At 44.8% G+C, this 24,353-nt stretch overlaps 1 protein-coding gene across 3 annotated transcripts in view; it reads right to left on the bottom strand.

The window, feature by feature from the left end:
• The window catches only part of LOC139910231 (A disintegrin and metalloproteinase with thrombospondin motifs 20), an 80,364-nt gene that overhangs the window by 25,074 nt on the left and 30,937 nt on the right, over positions 1-24,353 (bottom strand). For all 3 annotated transcript variants that reach the window (XM_078282910.1, XM_071897456.2, XM_071897455.2), the window contains 15 exons: positions 18,533-18,678; positions 17,968-18,149; positions 16,693-16,829; positions 16,067-16,184; positions 12,994-13,089; positions 11,321-11,487; positions 10,911-11,040; positions 9,586-9,712; positions 9,104-9,314; positions 8,495-8,659; positions 7,580-7,750; positions 6,489-6,608; positions 5,412-5,519; positions 3,398-3,562; positions 1,708-1,977 (listed from right to left, as the gene is read on the bottom strand). In XM_078282910.1, coding sequence (XP_078139036.1) covers positions 1,708-1,977; positions 3,398-3,562; positions 5,412-5,519; positions 6,489-6,608; positions 7,580-7,750; positions 8,495-8,659; positions 9,104-9,314; positions 9,586-9,712; positions 10,911-11,040; positions 11,321-11,487; positions 12,994-13,089; positions 16,067-16,184; positions 16,693-16,829; positions 17,968-18,149; positions 18,533-18,678 — 2,313 coding nt within the window. The remainder of the gene's footprint in view (positions 1-1,707; positions 1,978-3,397; positions 3,563-5,411; positions 5,520-6,488; positions 6,609-7,579; positions 7,751-8,494; positions 8,660-9,103; positions 9,315-9,585; positions 9,713-10,910; positions 11,041-11,320; positions 11,488-12,993; positions 13,090-16,066; positions 16,185-16,692; positions 16,830-17,967; positions 18,150-18,532; positions 18,679-24,353) is intronic.

Below are 24,353 nucleotides of genomic sequence, written 5' to 3'. Positions count from 1 at the left end.
CTCATTTTCATTATTATGTGCGCATTTAAAGTGTGCGCTCGATTAGCTACAGCAGCAAGTCAAATCACTCACTCGCCATAATTAGGCTAGTTGAATTAGCTTGATTATTGCTGAATTACTGAAAACATAGGTATAATGTATGGATTTATTTATGAAATTCTACTTCAGGTTAAAAACTCAGGATGAGTCATCAAGGCATTACCTATTATTAGTAGTAAAAACAACTGACGACTGACATATTTACAGTTAAGGGGCTCTTCAATCATCATCATCAATGTGCAGACTGGAGGGATGTAACAGAGTCATCAAGCTCTCAGATAGCGGGTTGGCGTTGTTGTACCGATTAAACATATTAACTTATTTATACGCCCACTTTTTATGCAACTGGAGCACACATTTTATATGTTGTGGGCTCACAATAGCAGGTTGTGCACACAGGTTTATACTTCATTACCATGATTTTTTTTTTTCCCTACAGGACAGCTACTCCCAGGCTCCATAGAAAAGTATATGAAATCGACTTTCACATAATGTGGCACTCATTTGTATTACTTTGTGTCTTAAACCTCACCCTTCTGTCACCTAAGAGTATTAAAACGTAAAGTATTTGCTAACACTGTTTGACCCAGGTCTGATAAAAACACACCTCAATATTATAGCCTCAATCCAGGATTTTCCAAAATTATTATCTTCTAAGTCTTTTCAATGCTTCCAATCCAGAAACAATGCAGACACACACACACACACACACAGACACACACAGACACACACACACACACACACACACACACACTCCTTCATGCTACATTCACCTAAGTTTAACCAAGACCAAAACCAGCTGTACTATGCAAAAGGACTCTTCCAAAGATGGAAAACATAAACCACTGAAGGCCGATCTGAAACACTGAACAACTCAGCCTTGAACGGAGCAGCAGGTACACTCTGCATGCAATTAAAATGACACATCCCCACTGTCTATGGGAGTGAGTACAGTCAGACCTCTAGATATGTGAGGGAGGACAGGACAAAGTGAGCCTGAACAGCAGCGCTCTCAGACAAGCTCATTTTATGAGACTAAGCAGCGTATTGAGATGAAACACTCTGGTGGGAAGGCATTCAAAATAGAACCATGTTGTCCTCATGGCCTTTCAGAAAAAGGAAAAAAACATATCATTCATCCCACTTGAAGGAACCTAGAATGTTTCTTGGTTACTGAATGCCTATATGTAGAGTGACATACTTTATAGTCTACAGTCGTTGGTACTTTATGTCTTGCACTGTCCCTTTGTAAAGTCCTACTCTCCCTATACCATGTATATCCCTTTATCCTATAAAAACAAAACTTACACTACTTCACCTTACAACCAAGGTGCATGAACGGGGAAAAAGGTAGAAAGGAAGAACAAAATCAGCCATTCTTCAGCTACTCGGCCAATGGCTGTTCCTAAAAAAATGTCTTTATTGGTAAAGGCATGAAGGTTTTCTGACGAAACACGTTCAGTTTTTTGTACCAATAAAGACAGTTTCTTAGAACATCAAGCGGCCTCCATGAGAAACACTGTAATCTCTCAGTAGGTTTTGCAAACTAACAAATTCCTATACATGGCAATTAAAGTGATTCAAATTCTGATTCCTAAGATCATTTTAGCACAGGACAAAATACTTCTACGTGGCACAATTTCCTCAAAGATGACATGCTGGACATACTGCGCCCCAGGGTCCCGTCCTCCACTGGTTGTCAGCCGAGGGCACGTTCCAGCTGCTGTGCCCGGGGTGGTGCCCCGGGTCCTGGGGGTATCCGTAGGGTTGGTCGTTGACCCGCTGCCGTTGGTAGACGGAGAGGCAGGGCGCAGCCGTACACTCCTGTTCCGTGCTGGGCCTCTCGTCCGGGTCACAGAAAGACTGGTCCACTGGCTGGTGGTAGTTACTGCACACCACCTGTCTGGTGGTTCTTCCCACGCCACATGTCACTGAACACTGGGCACAGGAGAGACAGAGGGCAGTCTGAAAACCCGGCATTATAGTTTTACATAGTGCTCACAGAACTTGAATGGATAGAATGGTCCCTCCACTGTTTGCCATGGTAATTTGGGTAGTAAAACATAAAATAGCGATTATGGAATTTTAAGGGTTAATTGCTATGGTGACAACACAAGTCTGGGCATTTAAGGCCGTAAAGTCTGTCACACTTGCTTGAGAACTGTGCAGATGTGTCTGCTGCACGAGTGTTTAGCCAACTGTCAAAACTCAACTGAAAGCTGACGTTAGCGACAATGTTAACGTAGCTTTAGCAAAGATTGTACTCAACATTAGCATATTAGCTCTCCTCTCCTCAGCGACTTGCCGTTAAGTCAGTTTATACAGAAGCTAGCCCAACGCAATGGGAATGGCCGTTCTATCCATCAAGTTCTGTGATGTGCTATAAGGCGAGATTGGGGAGGGGGACTATCAATTTGAAAAGCAAATAATCTATATACCACAATTAAACCTTAAAAACAGAAGTCACATTTTCCTACAATTCTGACAGCTCTCTTAGACAGCTCAAAATTTTTTTGTGTACATGAACAACTTTCTCACACAGCTAGAAACCACCGAACCCTGCTCTAATCTGAGATGTCATTAAAGGACAAAACCCCTGATTTATTGTCTTCATTCTGTGCATTTTGGTTGTTACTTTTTGTTATCAGTATTTCATCTTTTTTTTTGCCAAGTCTCTGCACCCATTGCACGCCTGGCCGTCCTGGTAGGGGGATCCGCTCTGTGAGGCCCTTTCCAAGGTTTCTTCCATTTCTTCCCTAATGAGGATTTCGTGAGAGTTTTTCCTTGTTCTCATTGAGCGTCTGAGGTTGGGGGGTGTCGTTCTCATTTATTGTTTTCATGTATTGTTTCATGGTGTGGCCGCTGTGAAGCCCTTTGAGCCTGTAATTGTGTTTGAGGGCTATACAAATAAACTTGATTTGACTTGATTTGGCTTGACATACAATGAATTGAGGATTTGACTTTTGTCCTCTCAGTGAAGTTGAATGAACTTCAATTCGTTAACATCAATAGAGATGAATCAGAAAAGGTGTCAATATCATTGTAAATCACCAAGCAATGTCACTGTGTCCACAAAGCTGGTCTCCCATTCAGTGCCTATGAAACAACCATAACATTTGTTTTTTAATGACATCATCTAACGCGCCTTGTCTTGTTTCCTGCTTTGGGAAAGACTTGCTAACGTTCACAAATCGAGACTGAACTGTACAAGAGCATAAGAAAATCAAATGGCCATTTTGTTTCAGGGCGACTTTTCCCCTTTAAGTTATTGGAAAAATCAGAACTGAGTGATTACTGTAAGTCTTCGTACTGAAAAACATCTGTACTGATTGGACACAGTGTTGGATGTATGACTCACAGGAGACCACTCTCCAGCGCGCCACTGGCCACAGGGGCTGAAGCAGGCGGAGGACTCCGGGGGGCGGGGCAGGTGGGCACAGTACGATTCGTCGGCCACTCCTCCCTGGGCATCTCTGCAGCTGACGTAGCGCGCCCGCTTCCCCTTGCCACAGGACACCGAGCACTGGAGGACACGCACATACACGCATAGTTGAAATAAATATCCCTCTCGGCTGGAATTTCAAAAATGTTTGCATGTGCAGTTGTATCTTGTAGGTCTTAAACTTCTCCAAGATGCCATCAACAGCATTCTGCGCTTTCTGACTCAATTTTAACATGGATGTGCGACGCAAAATCAACTTCTCAGGTAAACTGTCGAGCAATTTATCATCCGCCACCAAATTGATCACTGGCTGTTTTCTTAAAGCTGCACTATGTAATTTTTGTTGGTGGCCCCAAATGGCAGTGAGAGGTAACTGTATGTATGCATGTATCTACAGTTTTACAGTATCTGCAGTAGAGCGATACTGTATGCAAGATGACATCAGTAAATTTTGCATAGGAATCTCAAGTTTACCAACCCTGCCGGGCTGTGAATGCTTTATACCAAAGGATACCAAAGGAACGAGAGGCAAAAGATCTAACATTTTCCAAAAAACATGGAAATGCCTTCCTTTGAGGTAATTTGATATCTTATATTTTTATTTTTAAGATGCTCAAAAAACATGCATTTTCCAGTTTTTGATTCATCACTTCGTGTGCGTGGTCTTACGCATCACTGATGGGTGGATGTTCCCTTGTTCAGCCCAAGCACACTCTTTGTTGTTTAGCCCAAGCACACTCTTGGGCTAAACAACACTCTCATGAAACATCTTTTCATGAGAGTGTTACACAGTGGATCTTTAACATTGCGTCACAAATAAAGGCATCCAGGATATGATCTACCCTCTCTGGTGCCCTGAAATGACTCCCCCAGGCGACTTTCACCTGCTGATACTCTACAGCTGAACCCCAGCCAACTCAACAGGACATCATAGTAAACATGGCTGAGGGGATGAATACCTAATGCAATCAAAAGGCTCCAGCTGAAACACGCACGCTAATATCCCACTCATATCAATGACACTCTAAATTCCATGACTTCACACAAAGAAGATGGCAGTCCCATGTGTGTGTGTGTGTGTGAGAGAGAGAAAGAGAGAGAGAGAGAGAGAGAGAGAGAGAGTTTGAATCTATGTGTGTGTGTGTATGTGTGTGTGTGTATGCATGTGTGTCTGAAAGACCACACTGGCGCTAGCCCCTTTGACATGTGAGCTCACACCGACTTTCAGATTGACAGACGGGGTTCAATCTTAGAAACCGTAGACTCATGTTTAGATGAAATCTGGTTTTCATTTGCAACCGGCAACAATGCAAAGCACCAGAGAGACAGAGGGGCCTCCCAACCCAGACAGTGGAGCTTGTGCATGTGTATGTATGCGTGAGTGTGTGTGTGTGTGTGTGTGTGTGTGTGTGTGCGTATATGTGTATGTGTATACAGCAGGGGGTATGAGAGACAATGCCAGATAGACAGTATGGGCCTGTACAGTGTGTACTATCTGAACAAAGGAATACTGGGATATGCAATGAAAGTTAATACATCATCCTCATATTTGTAAACACATATTGAGGACACCCATCATTACTGGAGACATATGTGGCATTGTATTACACACACACACACACACATATACAGAGACTGCCAAATCAATATCCCATATTTCCTCATTTGTGAAACGCAGTAAGTCCGATTCCATTGTTTTGATTGCATCAGAGTGCTAACCAAGCAGATCATTTTTCAACAAGCTGCTCATGCAGAAAGATGAGGATGTCTCCAGCAATGATGAATGTCAGTTTTTTTACATTTCGCAACATGACAGTGGCGCTCACTATTGCCATGTACAAAACAGTACTAGAAATAATTTACTATCCACCACAGCACACATTCCTTTTGTGTATTCTTTGGATTGTAACGTGTGCTGATGTTTCCTTACCGTAGTCCAGGAGCCGTATCTCCACTGAGTCAGCAGCTGACCGGAGCTGTCAGGACGAGGTGTGCTGTGCGGAGGAGAGGCCCACGGACACGCTGGCATCTCACAGTCCTACAAATACAAACATGCACACACACCGTGAATGAGCATATGTCTATCAACTTAAATGTTAGTGCGCGTTTGTGTGCGTGTGCTGAATGACTTAGGAGGTCAATGGTTCAACTCCACACACCTAGCGTCCATCAGTGTTCAAGTGCCCTTTAGCAAGACACTTGACTCCAGCTACTCAGGTGATCAGCTGACTGGAGACTCATAGGTCACTAGATTGAAATGCAATGAAAGTCTATAGCACGAATATTACTAAACATATTTTAGAGACAGTCTTGATCAGTGAAGATATACACTGTAATGATAACTGTGAAACAATCTAAAAGGAATAAATAACAGAGAGACTATTGTTTTGTTGTGAGAGGGCTAACAAAATTGACTTTTTTCCACAAGGGATGCTTAATATAGGTGGTTGCTTATACACCGATCGATATGTCTCTTGCTGTAAAAAAAAACAAAAAACTACAATCTTTGTTTCTATTTCCCAAACTGACACACACGTTTGTACAGTCAATGTCCATCCATGTTGAGGTGCCCTGGAGCAAGATACCTAATTCCAACCGCTGAGGTGGATCAGCTGGCTGGAGACTGAAAGGTCAGCAGTTCAATACTCTGCACCTACAGTGTCCATCCATGTTCAAGCACCCATAAGCAAGACACTTAACTCCAGCTGCTCAGGTACTTAGTGCAGTGGCCTTATGGTCTGCGTCCAACTTGACACTGACTTGGACTTCCAAAGCAAAACAGGAGATAAAATGTAATTCAAAGAGGCCTATCACACAGGATTGGGTGACACGAACGTGAAATGAAGCTGATTGCAGCTTGGGTTGTTTTTTTTAACCCCTTCTGCAAAGCAAACTGCCCACTTTGGGGAAAAATAAGGTTGTACCTTGAACCTTGAACCTTGAATGGTTATTTAAAGAGTTTGGAGAGTGTGTGAGGAGTGATTTCTGTTTTTCTTTTCTCTCTTACCTGGCTGTCTCTGGGCCTCGCCGCAGCATTGCATTCTCTGTCGTCTACCGTGTCACCATAGGCCCCCGACACACACCTCACAGCTCGCATCTGGTAGCCATGGCCACAGGTCACCGCACACTGAAAGACACAATCACACACACACACACAAACGCATGAACACACACACACACACATACATGGAAACAAAGAAGAGAGAAGCACAGTCAAGCCCCAGCTATCTTAAACTCTATCTAAGTGTGTCAAGGTCGATATCTTAGATGGGGCCTCAGTCAAGGTCTAGCTCAGCAGAGCCTGGTTAAGCCCCCAACATGATCACCAATATGCACACACACACACACGCACCCACACACACACACAGTCTAAACTCGACCCTTTACCCAATTCTGAGCCGATCCGACCACGTTTGGGCACAACGCGAGAGCAGAGGAAGTGCCACAGGATAGGTTTATTTGAGCAGCAAATTATGATTACACAGGCATTAACAGGCCGATATATTCCAGCTCTGTAAATACTGCTATCTGATTTTCCCACCCACAAACACGTCTGGCAGGACATTAGATCTATAAACTAGACTCTGAATGGCCAAAGACGCCCATTCATACACGTTTCATTTAGCTTGTGCTAAATCTAAACCTATAGAGAACCAGTAGCAGACATAGAACTGGTTGGGAAGTATAGGGTGGTGTGTGTGTGTGTGTGTGTGTGTGTGTGTGTGTGTGTGTGTTGGGTCAGATTTACTCTGACAGGATATGAGGGCAAAGTGAAAGCGCCATGGAGGAAATGGCAGCTGGAGTCGGAGCACACTGCTCCATAACTCACCAGGCTATCAGGTTACACACACAGACACACACACACACACACACACACTTAACTTGGAATACACACTACCACTCCTGCACACACTCCCTTTCTATGTCACCACACACACACACACACACAGTGATACAAGTCAAACTCCTAGACAGCGACGCACACATGAAACCCATTTCCTCACTCAAACACTGCATCGAGTCACTTCCACCCCGGTGTGTGTGTCTGTGTCTTTATCTGTGTGTGTGTGTGTGCGTGTGTGTGTGTGTGTGACTCACCGCTCCCCAGACGCCGACCTGCCAGGACGCACACTCGGGCAGCTCGCAGCTCCCCACGGCAGGGGGTTTGCTGGACGGGTCGCATAAGTGCTCACTCAGCTTTTCCTCCCCCACTCCCATGCTGCAGGACACCTGCCTGTGCCTCATCCCCTTCCCACACGTCACCAGGCACTGGGGGGGGGCAGAGGGTGGGGGTGGGATGGGGTAGAGTGGGGGTTGAAAGTGTATGAGTGTCTGTGTGTTCACATCCGAAATGGGCTATCCACCTCTTTTTCAAGATAGCAAGTAACTGGAGCCTTTTAGCTGTCAAAACACTAATATTTATACCAATTGGATCTCCTATATTGTTAAGATAAGGAATGATGAATGTTAGGCAATGATTTTTCTTTAAAACTGGATTTACGTTTTTGAGAACTCTTTAATTGTAAGGTATGAAGACTGCAGTAGGTATGATTTTGGTAGTTGGATTACAGTGCAGTAGTTTAGTTTGTGGTGAGAAAGTGTGGCCCTTAACATATTGCGCTAACATCCAGTATACAGTGATGTATGCATGCATGGAAGTACTTTATGTATCGTTTCATTCTACTGAGATGCAGAACTGAAAGATTCAGAGGATCACTTATGCCTGCTGCTTAGGTATTTTAATAGGAGATTAGGTATTTTAATGAGGCAAATTTCTAGCATGAGACTATCTTTCTTGCCTTCATCTTTCTCTCCTTATCTTAGCGCTATACACTGCACTTTGGGTATTGTGATGGGCTGTACTGCAGTGAAGGCTGTTTTTGTGTTATCAGTTTATAATAATTAATAAAGTAGGATTCAATCCTGCATGCCTGCATGTGTGAGTGTGGATCCGTGTGCATGTGCACATGTCTGCATGTGTGTGTGCAGTATGTGTAGGAGTCAGAGCCTCACCTCGCTCCACTCGCTGGCAGACCATTTGGGACATGGCTGGTCGTTGCAGGTTTCGGTGACCACCCTCTGGTATTCACTGCACTCCCTGTCCACCAGCCGCCTGCCCAGGTTGTTCATACAATAAGACTCTCTGCTACGGCTCCCACGACCACACGTCTTAGAGCACTGTTGACAACATATACAACATATTTACAATGGTTCAGCCCCTCAACCACATGTTCATCTCTATATTAAAAAATGAGTAATGATTCACAGTGCAATAAGGCACTGATTTTGTAATGTCAAGCTGCAAACAATTAAGTAATGAGGAAAATGAAATGAAGCAAATAAGCAATTATTTTCAGAATTTCCACAGATCCATTCTGTCCAAAAATGCAGTATGAAAATGGAAAACATGACTTATCAGAGCCCAGTACCGGACTGGACAATTAATATGTTTGAATTGATTATAAACATTCAGTCTTTGCTGCACTAGTTTTGCAACACCTAAACTGCTTAAAAAGTGAGCATATCACTTGCATGAAAACATGAATCAGAGACTCATGTTTTCTTTTCTTTCAAATTATATTGAACCTGTACCATGCCAGCACTTATAATCCTTTCATGTACCTGTGACCAGGCGCTGTACTGCCAGCTCTTCAGCAGACAGTCCCCATGGCAGGACTCCCTGGTCTGGGGCTTGGAGAGTTCCCCGCAGGCCCTGGCCTCCACCCGCTCGCTCTGCCTCTTCAACAGGCTGTACTTCATACACTGGACGTCCAGGCTGCGGTAGCCTGGGCCACATTTAGCTGAACATTCACTCTTTCCAGCTACATGCCACCTGTGTGAGAGGGAAAGGGGGGCAAAGCGTGTGCAAAAGAGAGAATAAGGATTGTTATTGCTGTCAGGTTTGAGATATGAAATGTCATGTTCATCAAAGCATCTGAGATCCTTAGATGTTCATTTTTGTTCGTTGGCTTGTTTAGATTAGTTTGTGTGTGTGTGTGTTATTGTGTTTGTTGTATATGGGCTTATACATGAGAGAAAGTGTTTGCATGTGTGTGTATGTGTGTGGGTTGTGTCTGTGTGTGTGTGTGTACATGTATGTGCACCTGAGTTCACAGTCAGTGTTGCAGGGCTCAGTGACAGCACCGGGACGAGGTAAATGTTCACAGCGCTGGTCCGATACCTCAAGGTGATCGCTCTTACGCACACACACCGCCTTGCGTCTCCGCTCACCTGCATACACGCAAACGCACACACACACACGCACACAGACGCACACAGACGCACACGAAGAAAGGCAAGGTTCGAATTAGACGACATCTGGCAAACGGTTCGCTTGCCAAAAGATCGCATTTCCTCCCCTTTAACTAGTCCGATCGGCTTTCTGACATCTAGTCCTCCATCCCACAGCCTCAGGGGTCCGCGGCGGTCTACGACCCCGGGAAAAAAGCTGTTCTACTGGATCCCGCTGATGACGCTGTGCGCTCCGACCCACAGGAAGCCTCACTGGGCTGCTTCCAGAGGGGAGATTTGAGGGGCTTAGCCGGGTTAAGGGCCAGGCTCTGGGGAAGGTGTAGGAGGAGATGCGGTTGGCCGGGGTCACACTGGGGCTGCCAGGAGGGGCTTTAGGAGGAGGGGATGGGTGAGCAAGGTTTTAAATACAGAGGTGTGTGTGTGAAACTGGGTAGGACAAGAGAAACAATACGTTTAATGTAAATGGCAGCGGATCACAAGTGAGGAAGAGTTGCTGACAGCACTGACACAACATTGTGAAAAGTTGGAAAATCTCCATTTGCATACACGCTTAAATCATAAATCGTTCCCCGGTCAGGTCACACGATCATATCATGTGAAACTACAAAGTCAAACGGTAGTGAGGCCAGTCAGTAACTTTACTGGACATCTGAGTGTAGTAAGAAGGGCAAGTATTGTAGGCAAGAGACTTGTAAGAGCATAATGTGCAGAGACTCAAAGCCATGCAGCTGCCACCAAGGCAGCTCACTCACTGTAACAACGCTGTAGGAAACATTAGGGTTGCTATAAATCTTCCCTTTCAAAATTCCACACTTTTTCCAGACCTTCACTTTTTGACTGGATTTGAAGATTATCGTTGGTGTTGTTTATGCTTTATGGGGACAGCGGCTGTCAGCTAGGCCATATATACTGCATATATATCCTATAGCTGAAAATTATTCTTCACAACAACAAATATCATAATTTGTGAAATAAAAGTGGGCCTGCACCTGTTATATGTGTGTATCGGGACTGAATGTCAACATTTTTACACAGTTTCCCACATATTTTGTGCAATTACAAAGCTTTTTAAGATGATCTGAAGCCAACAAGAAATGATCATATTCTTTATCCATACTTTTTGCAGACTGCCAGGTGTAGGAACAACAGATATTTGGGTGACCAGCCATGCTCTTACCCTGACACATGCGGTTGCACTCCAGCCAGGAGCCTGAGGGATCCCAAACAAACTGTTCCCTGTGTTCCTCGATGGGAATGTTGAAGGAGTAACGGACATCTGGGTTGTACAGGTTTCCCACACACAAGACCTGGGGTAACAACGGTGAGAACGGCAAGGTCAGAGGATTTAACAGTGCTTTTCTTATTTTGTCTCAGTCTGCGTAGGTTATTTTTAAAGAGATAGGATCGCCTTGTTAGACAGAGCCTAGGATATAAAGGATCTAGCCCAATATGCCAGTAGGAGAGAAAGAAAGCATATTTTTGAAGAAAGAGATAGAGAGATCAAGACTAAAACAGCCTGGGAGGAGGAGAAAGAGAGAAGAGAACAGAAGTAGGATTTAACAAACAGAGAAGCTTCCTCCTCCTTGCCTGCAGAATGAGCTCCTCCTCGATGCGGTCGGTGCAGTTGATGCGCTCCTCTTTGGTGTCCGAGCCGCTGTACTCGATGACAGTTCCCTTGAAGGTGATTTCCCTTTTGAACATGGCCACCACAAAGTTCCCATTCAGGAGGAAGTTGGACTGGCTATCAGATAATGCTGCAAAATGCAAGAAGAAGAAGAAACGCACAGGTAAGAATCTACAGATTCGACAACGCGACGCTGAACAACGCAGAAATCCAAACGTCAAAGAATTTACAGCAAGAGACGGAATGTTTTGTTCTGAAATCAGTTTGACTCTTGTGCAATTGCGGTTTTGGAAATGTTTACAAGATGTGGCATTCATCATTCCAAGCCATATGTTAAGTAAACAGCCTTTGAGCTGCAACCTATTGTTCTGCAAAGCCATTGTTGCAGGGGAGGTATGTTGAAACACTGGTGGCACTAAATTGCAGTCATTTGCAGAGTTAGACTGCGTGACTCTCCTCAGTGACTGACATTACAGTGCAAACAGAGGATCTCCACTGGCTGCAAATACAAACAAGTACATAAACATGCAGACAGAAAGGACGCACGCACAAAAGCAGACACACATCCACACACACGGCTACACACACTCACACATGGCAGACTAGCACATAAACACAAATTGAACACCAACGACCTCTTTTTCTGCCTCAAAAAAGTATGGTTCCTAGAAACATGCAGTTAATTACAATCTCAGAGTCCATGCTGAAACAATGTATGTGATTAAGTCTCTAGACGCAACATTGTTTACTCTCAAGTCTGCACAAGACTAGTGTGGGACCCCAGCATAGTCATCTTTAACCCCTTGGCTGCCTGTGTGGTTTTGACAATGATGTAGACTCTGGTTGTCATCACTGATGCCTTGCAGCGGTGGGAAAAAATATGCGTTTGGTGATGTAAAGACACACAAAGACATACACACACACACACCTGCACAGTCACATGCACCCACACACACACACACACACACAGCTGAACTTGTACACAGACACACAGACACATAGTAATAGACTGAGATTCTCTTTCTCTCTTACACAACACACACTAACAGGCTTCTCTTTTTCAATTTCTCTGTCTCTCACATGCACGCACGCACACACATATACACAGAAACACACACACACACACACACACACTCCGGTGGGTCCATCTCACCCTATACCCCTATATCCACTTTCATGCAGCCTGGACTCCACATGCCTCTAATTAGCACCTATTGCTGCCTCATTCATCTTGCTCCGAGCCTGACACTCCATTTGCTTTCCCAACCAACCCTCTCTGCCATGACCAGATGGACCGACGCCCCTCCGCGCTTCCTCCGTATACACTCTGACTGCCGCAAATGACCAGCGGATTGGCAGCGGTTTGGCCCATGTAGCCTCACTTAACAGCCTGCCCTTACACCTTGGGGTCAGCAAGTATTGGTGCTTTATGGTAGCGCGAGGCGATAATGGCACTGACCTGTGAGACGAGAACTGAAGGAGTGTAAATTATACATGTTATCCGATTGGACTGCTTCCATTCTGAATTGATTTCCCTCATAAAACCTGCAATTTGATGCTGCACTGCTTGAATACACACCCAGGCACACACACACACACAGACACACACACACACACACTTATACAGTACACTCACCGAGGTAGTTGTCGTCCTCTGGCTTTCCAGAGTAGCTGACCTGTTTGATATCGATATTGGTGGCTCCCGCCGGGATCCGCACCACTGTGTTGTAACCTGAAGAAGAGACAGACGAGGAGGAGAGAAAGACAGAGAGAGGGAGAGAGAGAGAGAGAAAGAGAGAGAGAAACAGGTAGAAAAAGAGAATGAGACAGAGAGCATGGAAAGTTACACAATTACACAAAGATGAACAAAGTAGCCACTAACAGCAGTGAGCGGTCACACCTTGACTTTCATAATAGCTTCACTATGCTACAGCAACCTCAGTCAGGGAAGTCCGGTTCACAACCGCTGGGGATTTGAATGTCACACTTGCAAAAAAAAAAAAAAAAAAAAAAAAAAGTCTAGTCCTCTCAAATAACCTGCAGGAGGCCTTGTTTTAGTCTCAGAGGCCCACCCGTGAAATGATATGTAATTATTCCCTGGACCTGCCTTTGGCCTGTAATTACTTCACCGGGCCTGTTGTCCCATGATAAACTAACATAGAAAACGAGTGAGCGAGAGAGAGCAAGAGCGAGTAAACGTGGATACGGGTGAAAGCTGAGAGGTGAGAGGAAAAATGTAGGGAGGGAGGAGAGATAGAACTGCAGATAGGTGATTAAAAAAAAAAGAGCTCTAGGAAAGAGCTGGTGCTACAGGTTCTGTGCATCTGTAATAACTGTAACCTGACTCGGAGAAGGAGAAAGGAGAAGAGTTGCGAGAGGAAAAAGAGCATTTAACCCTTATTTAATCAGTTGACTGAGAATACATTCTTGTTTACAGCAACAGACCGGGGGAATCGTTGCAGAGGGAGGAAGGTTTACACACAGTCACACCGAGCAACTGTCCAGTACAACCACAGCTTTGCACTGAAACGGTTCGGGGTTCAAAGGCACGATCAAAGGTATTTTAATGGCAGCTGTTGATGGATGAGAGAGCGTTATCCTTAACCCATTCACTCCCTTCACTGTGATTTTCCCAGTCGATTCGGGTTGGGGATTCAAACCAGCAGCCTCCTGCCGCCGGGAGCCCACCGCTCTGACTTTCAGACTACTGTCGCCCCCCGAGTTGAGAGAAGAAATGAATGAGAGAGGAATGAGAGAGGGAAGGTGTGGGTTGGTGTGAAAACACAGTTAGCCTGACAGCATGAGCCACTCGGGGGCAGCACTTGTAAAGTTTACATATCTTCCTCCCATCAGCTGAGCAGATCTCTCAACACACACACACACACACACACTCTCACACACATGCACATTTCATACAGTCTAACTTCATCACAAGCCACATCAACCACAATTGAACTTTTCTGCTTGAAGTTAAACTGTACCTGACGCCTACTCTAATTTCTTAAACACATGAAACGTAACTAGTTTGCACTGATTCTATCCCATTCACTGCAGCACCAAAAACCTCTATGCAGTGGTGTGATGTACTGTTACTTTTTTTTAAGCATCATGTCAATTTCCCTCCATAACCAGTGAGGACAGGATAAGCACATAAGTACACAGGGGCATATGAACTCTGCAAACCGCCAACAGGATCCCCCTCTGAGGAAGCCACATGGTATCGGCAGGCCTTCAGAGGCTCCCAGGATCCCCCAGCTTAACCGTTGACCACACACACAATCCTCCGCCACCACAGAGTGACCAGGAATGAAGAGTAAACACATCACCCGGGAAAAAAAACACAACCATGTTGCATTCTAAGATTGCTGCGGTTTACCTCAAAAACGCTCCTCTCTGGCACTGGGGGGAAAAAAAAGTAGTAGTGCTAATGGACTGCAGAGGGAAATTAAGACAGCAGGATATTGATTGACTTTACTGTGATTTATTTATTTTTTCTTTCTGGGAAGAAGTCACACAATAAACCCTGTGGGTTTCACTGACTCCTACAGCAATTTTTCTTTCGTACGTCATTTGCTCATTACCTTTCATTACTTTTTATGTTTTTTTCAGTTTCATGTGCAGAAAACACTACAAAAACCAAGGGAAACTTGGACAAAACCATGCAGAGTTAAATGAGAGTGCCTCTATCAGGATCACTTATCACTTAGAAACTCAAGTACAGCGACTAAGGATTCACTGGGTCTTGTGCAAGTGTTACGGACAGTTAATTGGCTGGTTTTATCTGGGGATTCAGATGGCCCGGTCTGGTGAAGAGTGGGAAGAAAGAGAGAGAGAGAGAGAGAGAGAGAGTGAGAGAGAGACTGAGACAGAGAAGCAGAAAGACAGAGAGACAGAGAGAGAGGAAGGGACATGGACAAAGACAGAGACAGAAAAACAGAAAGACAGACAGTCACGGTGAAAGACAGAAAGACAGGCCCAGACCCGGGAGGAGAGGGATATCCTGCCTGGGCTGCGCTCCCACTCAAGTTCCCTTTCTTTAGGCTAAGCCAAATTTTCAGGGCTGGGGTCAGTGCCTGGTTCAATTCAATACAGTCCTCAGCGCTGTACCCCCACTAGCCAACAGACTGGAGGAAGAAAGCCGAGAGATAGAGACGCGAAAGCTCAGCGCCAAACTAATGCGGAGTAAACATGACGGGAACCACACCCTCGGCCTTTATGCTAATGCTGTTTTGCTGCCCAGACTTAAAAAAGGATTGGATGCAATCAGTAGTTGGCCCTAGATGAGGCACAGTACTTAACAGGACAGTTCAAAAGGGGTGATGTCAGGTCTGAATATGCTATCGTACGACCTGACAGAGTGAGATGGCTCTGTTTATTACTTTCTAAGGCTTTAGAGAAGTTTTGTGTTATGCATTCCCCTAATTTGGCTGAGGCACGTATTGTTGCTGAAAATCAAGTTTAATACGTTTAAACACATCCAGACATGACATCAGTTCCTATTGTCGTCATACACAGTGTCCAAATGTCAGCGCTGTGGCCACGTGCGGCTGAAATCTCTATTAGCTGTTCTGTGTTTACTGCATATCATATGTATCACAGCCCATCTGCTGAAGCTGTTGACATACAGTATGTTCAATAGCAACACCTGCTTTGTGTGCAGTCAGCTGTTAGCACACCGTCGGTGTAATCTGAGGAGGAGCGGGACTTACCGTACTCAGCGTCGTTAAAGGTCCCCGCCAGCGTCTTACAAGACGAGTTGTCCCCGCCACACACCCCGCACTTGTCATTCCTGGCCTTCGAGTTGAGCACATGGTCACAGCCCGCTTGCTGCAGGAGCACAGATGAGGAGAAGATTGAACGGTGTGATTTATCATAATAGCAATATGACAAACTCTCTAGCCATACTGTTGTTCCAACAATTTGTTTGTTTAGCTGTGCATTTGTCAGCACTGTTTCACCTGGACACACTGCAGCTGCACGGACATGTACTTGGCAGATAAAGGTGTTTCTGATTGTGATCTATAAACATTTCACAGAAAATTCAAGCTTCATTCTTTCCAACTATTACAAAATGCGAATGATGTGAAGGCCAGAGAAGGCTGAGAGTGCAAGTTTGTATTTTTGCTTCAGCATCATTATCATTTCTCATCAGAGAAAATGTCGTTTTGACACGGATAAACATAAGTGACACTCCAGATCATAATAGTGTGAGAGTGAGCGAAGGTTGAAAGCTGACATTGATGTTGAAGGGTGTATGTGTGTGTGTGTGTGTGTGTGTGTGTTGGTGTGTGTGAATGAGTAAGTGTGTAAGAGAAAGAGAGACAGAGAAATATACCCGGCAGAGGCCTTGAACACAGATGTCGTAAGTGTCTGGTCCGCACGGCGTGCCGTCGATGACACGGTCCTTTAGCTGATAGTATGCCATGGTCCCAGCAACCTGGCAGAAGAGCTTACACCGATCCTTCATTAGTACTGCATGGAGAAAGAACATAAACTTTGGAAAAAGCTGGGCCATAGCTCATTGAGTTAATAAGATATAGACTTAGGAAAATAAAAATCAAGAACAAAAACAAGATGAAATGCCTAGAGAAGAGCTGATCGTGCCACTTAAATAAAATAAAACAAAACACTTCACATTTTTGATCATAAGGCTATTTACATTTTTTTTTTTTTTTCGCTAGAATAGCCAAAATTGTATCAGTTGTTTGGAAAAATCACTTTGTATTTGACAGCGTACTGGCTCCAGGGCTTGGCCTGTTTGCTTGTATAGCATCAATTAAATGAATGAATCGCTTGCAGTAACTTAGACATGGTGGTCTTTGCCAGATGGTAATCTCATGTAGCTGAGCAAGCCATCCCAGTAAGGAATGAGATACTCCTACAAGAGGGCAAGCAGCCAGGGAGTTCATATGGATGGAAGGGCTGTGTGCTGCTTTAATGTTGCTGTTGTTCAGTGTAATCCAAAGATTTACCCGTGCTCCTTCCTATCATGGCTATGCAAACTATGACAAAGGAAAGACACGCTGACAGAAACAGCATCTGCCGAGCCAAGAGCAGAAAGCAGAAATTGTCTTTGGACGGAATGTGGGATGGAGAAGTCAGAAGTAGAAGGGGATTCATGTTTTATATCATCTTATCTCATGTCTTTACATTAAGAAAATAGACTGTAGATAAGCAGGTCATAACTTTACATGCTCTGACATCCATATCCATCCATTCCCCAACATGCATTTTATATCTGTTCACCTCATGTCTTTATATTGAGTGCTCTAGATGCAAGTGCAGTAGATAAAAGCATGTTGCAATTCTGCATGCTTTGCCCTGTATTCCTCTCCAATCCTCAATGTGGATTTAATATCTTATGGAAAGTGTACAAAAGCACACTTGAGAGTAAACAATGAATGATTAAGGCACAGACAAAAAACAATCTCAAAGGGAAACATTTTAAACAAAACAATTTAAGTTACATTCACCAAATGTATCACTGACTTCAAAGCAAACTGTATGGCTGGATGTAAATAGTAGCCATCTTTGATGTACCAGCCCAAATTACCACAAGACATTCTATGCATTCTAATTATATGCTTTAGGATTACAGTGGTGTACTCACTGCCACTGTACTTGGGGACCCAGCGGACGGTGGGAGGTAGACCGTTGATGTTGAAGTGCTTGCCGTCAAAATGAGAGCACTGCTCTTCGCGGAAATCTTTCTGTCCTCGCGGACATGGCTCAGTGTTGCAAGAGCGGAACTTCATCCTGCGACCCACGCAGAACTTACCACCATTTCTGGGCCTGGTGTAAAACATTACAGAACACTAAATCATGTAGATGTAGTCATTTGTGGAATTCATTTTAAATTTAAAGTCTTAGCTTGCTTAAATTTGACTGGTGTTGACGGCTTTATGAGTTCAAACCAAGGTTGTTTCCCTTTAAACTTGCACTAAGTCCAGAGTAAGGAAACAAACTTTGCCGGACTACCACTTAAGGTCAGATTGAGGCTCATTGAATTTGACTTACAGGCCTGTTACTCACTCAGACTTGTTTATGACTCTTATTCAGGCACAGCCTTGTTTTGACTGTTGCTGCTATTGGTTTGCAGTCTCACTCAAGGTGTGTAACTGACTGACAGTTATGACTGGTGTGTAACGTCTGTTTTGTGACTGATTCTTTCTTACTCAGGCTTGTTGCAGTCTCTGCTGTTGCTCCGGGTTCCTCCACCACAGGTCCTGGAGCAAACGCTATAGGGCCCCCAGGGGCCCCACTCCCCATGGACCGGCCGCAGGTCCAACTCCTTGTTCACACACATCCCGTGTCTGCAGTACTGCAATGGAAGATCACACATGCACACACACAGACAGAGACACACACATACACGCACGCGTACGCGCACACATACATGGATCCTGTTAAAAGAGTGTGGCACCACTCAGCTATGATTGCAACTCAACAGTCCAGAAGACAAACACAGATTGTGTCGAGCGCAGCTCTAGTGCAGATTTAGTGCACGCACAGCTGGGACTGTTGTTTCTCCTTGCCTTCTTAATCCCCTGTTTAGATGTAAAACTATATTTTAAAAGAAACGCTAATCCTGCTATCGTTTACCCTCAAGGAATGCATCCAACTCCCCAGCTGTGGAGAGGATGAGAGAAATGGGAGAGTGAGGGAGAGAGACAGACAGAGAGACAGAAACAGAGAGAGAAAGTGAGAGGGAGATAGATGACAGTGTCAATGAGAAGAACCAGAGGCAGCGCTATATATGCTACGACGATTCTGTGATGTCAGTCTTCATTACATCATGGATTGACCAAAGGGGCAGCAAATAACATCTTCAAATGCAGTTGGGGGGCTTTCTTTTCTAAAGGAGCCAAGTCAAGTAACAGTTAAATTCCTCCTCTGCTGGTGTCACATTCCCCCATCAACACTTCATGGAATCAAAACTGGCCCACACAGGAGATTTAATACTAACCGTGGCAATCAACACTCACAACGTATTGCTACTCTTATAAGCCTTTCTTTTTTCTACAGATTCATACCTTTTTTCACCTGGCCACTCTGTTTCCCATATAATAACCATGGTGGGACATGATCTCATGTTCTTTGACATTATTCTAGATTTCAACGCACAATTATTTCAACTATGATAAGTCTACAGATGAAAATTAGATCAACAGTATAGCATTCATACCTTGGATAATGATAGACAGTGTTATCCTTTGATATGCCATAGACAACTGGAAAAAATCCAGACATTTTTTTCTTAAATCATCTTTGGCTTGGATTCGATCATAAATACAAACTTTGTGGACAGGGATCTTTCATAAAGGAGGCCCAATATGACATGGAGAATAAGGCGCCTGGTATCAAACAGGGTGTACCCACCAACCAACCTGTGCCAAGAAGTGCTAACAGTGCTTTCATAAGCAAAGCATGGCAGGGCCATTTCCCTTTGTGTGAAACCAAATCCCCTTCTCAGTGGCTAAGATAGCGGAGGGTCCTGTTCACTGAAAGAATGCAGGACAAGACGGCGTCTGTCTGGGTACGTAGCCCGCCGTCCGGGCACACAGGCACGGGGAGCGGTGGCACCGTGATAAGGAAACTCTAGAGTTGTGATAACAAGAGGAACAAAGTTCATTACTGGCTTGACATCAGGAAGTCTCTTCTCTTCTCCCGTGTTCAGATACACAGCTTTAAACCTATAACCTGAAAAGAGGATGCTCTTTGTGGACAACACAGTGTGTTCAAATGGATTATCACTATGTTTCAGTGTTTAGTCTGTGATGTTGACGAACAAGTTGAGTTGTTACCTCCACTGCCAGCTCTTTCCAGATGAGAAATTCAACTACTATCATTTCAACTGGCCACACGCCCATTCCACTACAAGACATTCAATCCCTTACTTCTGAGGAAAATCTGAGACTGCCTGTTCTGAAGACTGTGCACACCCACACCCCCTGTTGAACAGAGAACAGAACAGTGTGAGATCCTTCAGTGGATTTTCACAATTAGACTATTAAGCCAGGGAGGATATCAATCAAAGTCACATACTGGACAATGGCCAATTTGGCCAGTGTCTGCCTGAGCATAAATGCACAACAATTGTGGCCATGACCTTAGGACAACATCTGCGAAATGCAGAACTGCAACCACATACACACAAACACATGCAAACATATAAAGAATTTGGCACTGCTGTCTCTGCTGTCCTGGGCTAGAGTATGCTAGAGCATTTGTGTTTAACACACTTGCAGGTCTAATGATGGAGTGTAAAGTCCATGCTCAATGACAGACAGGTGTTAACAGCTGCAGGCTATGGACTAAACAAGCCACAAACATTTCCATAATGCAGACTTGGCTTGAGTAATGACCTGGGCCTTTTTCCTTTCTGACTCCGCTGTAAGTGCAAACCGAGGGCACCGATCATTTTCTATGAGTGTTAGCAATGAATTCGGAGAACAATTCAAATAAAAGGCACAAAAAGGAATGTGATAAAAAAAAAAAAAAAACAGTGGTTGGAAATGGTTTCCATATGGTGATAAGGCATACAGTCCTTGGTCCTTTGTGTTGAGCAAACTCCTTAGGACTAAAAGAGTTCTGCTCAAAAATTGGAGACTTAATGGGAATTGGCATGAGACACATTTTGAGGCACTTTTCGGAGACCTGAGGCACAACAGAGCTAGGCAGGATGACTTTTATGCCAAATCCAGTTTAATTTTCAACAGAAATAAGTGTTTCCCTCCCCTGACAGCTCTTGCATCCCCTTCCCCCACCTCAGCTTAGGGACTGTCAGCCAAGACCTGAGCGTCCCTTCTATACCTCCCTCCCACTGCCACCCATCCCCCTATATCCCCCTATGGGAGATTGCAAGGGCCAGGCAGGGCCCACCGCAGTGCAGCCAGGCGGCGGGACCTGAGGAACTGTCAAACACAAGGCGGACTGGCTGTCAGAGAGGACCAAAGCCCCTGTAAGCCTTTAAGGCATTCCACTCCCCCCGCTGGCACCCCGTGTTTACAACCGTTTTGTTTGGCTTGAAAAGGTGATGTGGGTGAAAAGAAGAAAGAAAGAAGGGGGAGAGGAAGGAAAAAAACATCTGTGTGGGATGTTGTGTGTGTGTGTGTGTGTGTGTGTGTATGTGTGAGAGAGGGGGTGATTGCTCAGAGTCTGGAGGCATCTGGGGGCCACGCTCAATTCCAATTAGCCCCTCTCTCCGAAGTGCTCAAATACAGCCTTGGAAAACGCTGACGTGAAAGGCAATCTTTGCAAAGCTCAAACAAGCATTAAGGACTTAAGGCAGACCCTTTCCTAAAAAGATTGTCAGAATTTGCCCTCAACTGAGAATGTGGTGAGACATTTGAAGGCCTTGTGAGAGAAACCTGTCCAGCTGTCACTCGCATGTGTTTCAAATTAGGAATTTCACAAAGACACACACGCTGACTCACCAACACATACCAAGACATGCATATGTGCACGTGTGCATACACACACACATCACACACATGCATTTGCACACATACACACACAAGCACGTACGCATGCACACACACATACATGCACAATACCCTCACCTCCTCATGCTCAAATCACACACCATTACACCACCAACAAACACTCCCTGCTAAACAAAGTTTGACCAACTCAGTGATACAGCTACAGAGAATAGTTCCCCAGCAGTCATAGTGGGAAAAAGTGTCTAAGGACAGCAGCATCTGCTCTGAGGTCTTCGGCTGGCTGGTTTGGAAGTTAGCGCCCTGTAATTGGCAGGAAGCTGTTGCAGAGAGCACCTCATTTCTGAACCCAAGCCATACATCACCGCAGGAATGAGAGGGCAGGGGATTGATTTAAAAAGCCCTCCGCTCTTTCATTTTAACATGGCCATTTCCAAAAGGCATCACCTTTCATGTCGCGGTGTCTTTCTCACAGCTCTGGGTTCGGAGTTCAATTTGGCCGCACCCTGCTGGGGTCTGAGTCTTTGTCTCTGATGATTGACCCTGAGACGCCTGCCCTCTCTCCACTGCACAATCAAAACAGACTCCTGTCCTATAAAAATCCGAAACATCTGGGGTCACTTCTCACAGCGACACTACATCGGACCACCGTCGTTGATTTTCAATAAGGCATCATTACACATACGTCTAATAACTTGAACAGAGTGAAGGTGAAGGGATGGATGTTCCATTGCGATCGGCAAACAGAGGTGAGAGGTGAGAGAGACCCCATGAAGCTACAGTTAGGGATCTTTAAAGGGCTGGGCGGGCTGAGGACTGGAAACAAGTCAAATGACAGTTGTTATTACAGACCTGATTTACACCAACTCATTTTTTTCACTCAGCCAAGGCATGCATATTTTCCCTGTCAGTTCCATATTTCCTCTTTTCCTTGGGTTTAAAGGGTGTGAAGACAGGAGGAAGAGAAATGACAGGAAGGAGATAGAGGCAAAATGATGCAACCCTCAACTGTGACCCCAAGCCCCCTCTCCTACCCTATCTCCTATCCTTACTTTGTTTCCTATCCTCTCACATGCTCTCTGTCCCACTTTTCTGCGCTCCTTCCTTCCCCCACATCTCTCTAAACCGTGTAAAGGTTGTCATTAGAGTGAATGAGTGGTTTGGCCCCATCAGCTGTTCCATTCACCTGTACTTCAGAGACACTTTTACCTTTGGTCTTCCTCACTCATCATCATCATCATCATCTCCACACAACTGCACTCTTTCAAGACACAGATACCTCTTCTAATCTTTTCACCATTGTCTTCTTGGGATTATTTAACACATTTGGGAATTTTCTGATGTACTATATACCACATATAATAATTTGATTTTGACAACTGAATAACAATGGATTAGTTGCTTGTCACAATTTTGACATCATACTATGCAGACCAATCTTCCTCCCTCCACCAATCTACAGTGCCAGCAATGAAAGCTCCACTCACTAGCTACCGGACACAGTAATTCCATCAGCAAACTACATGAATGCTAAAACAACAATCCTCTTGTTAGCCCAAATCCACAGATATGTCTGTGATGATGGCAAATCAAAGTGGCAACATCCTGCAAATATCCAGAGATTAGCTGAGAGTGACATTGATACCAGTCTCACAATCCACAGCTCCAGTGCAGGCACACACACACACACATACACACACCATCCCTGCATCGTACGACAAGTCTGTCAGGCTGCCAGGAGGCCCCAGCCAACACTCGCCGCCTCAGCCAACAAACTCCATTCTGCCCTGGCTTCGCTTTTCAAGACCTCACTATCTCACTCTAATTGGCTGAAACCAGAGCAGGTCGCCATTCTGTTCCGAAGAATGTTCTGTAAATCAAAAAACGTCCCGTTTCCTCACTTACACGAACCATTCAATTAAGCCCCTATTAAGAAAGTCTGGGAAAGTCTTACGCGTATTAAAAAAAGCTCAGTGTGCGGTCATAACATTGAACAAAATCGAAAACACTTGAATGTTTAATTTTCCATTTTGCACCTAATTGCAGAAAAAGCACCTCAAGGGAGCCTTCTGTCAAGACCACACTCAAGCTGATATTCAGACAGACACAACTGAGAACAATGAGAACATCAACAACAAAATATCTCGGTTTATTCAAGTTCAGCCGCCACTCTTCCCGCGCCACCCACAGAGCGACGACGTGATGAGAAGCAGCGCAGGGAGCTTCAAAGGGACGGCCTGTGGATCCAGGGCCAAGCTGCCCCTGGTTTTGGCTTGACAGGTCCTGATTGACCACGCTGGCTGGCCCCTAATCTACACACACACACACACACACACACACACACACACACACGCACACGCCTGCGTCTGTGTTTGTGCCCTCACACAAAATGCAGAAAATTCATCAGGCATATGCATAAAACACACACAAGAGCATATACACACGCACGTACAGAACCACCCACTCACACACACATACACGTACAAATGACACCCGCCTCACACACACACACACACACACACACACACACACACACACACACACGCGCGCGCGC

Source organism: Centroberyx gerrardi, chromosome 4 (assembly GCF_048128805.1).
Source record: "Centroberyx gerrardi isolate f3 chromosome 4, fCenGer3.hap1.cur.20231027, whole genome shotgun sequence".
NCBI lineage: Eukaryota > Metazoa > Chordata > Actinopteri > Beryciformes > Berycidae > Centroberyx > Centroberyx gerrardi.
The sequence above is the reverse complement of the archived record's forward strand: the minus strand, read 5'-3'. Positions and strand labels throughout refer to the sequence as shown.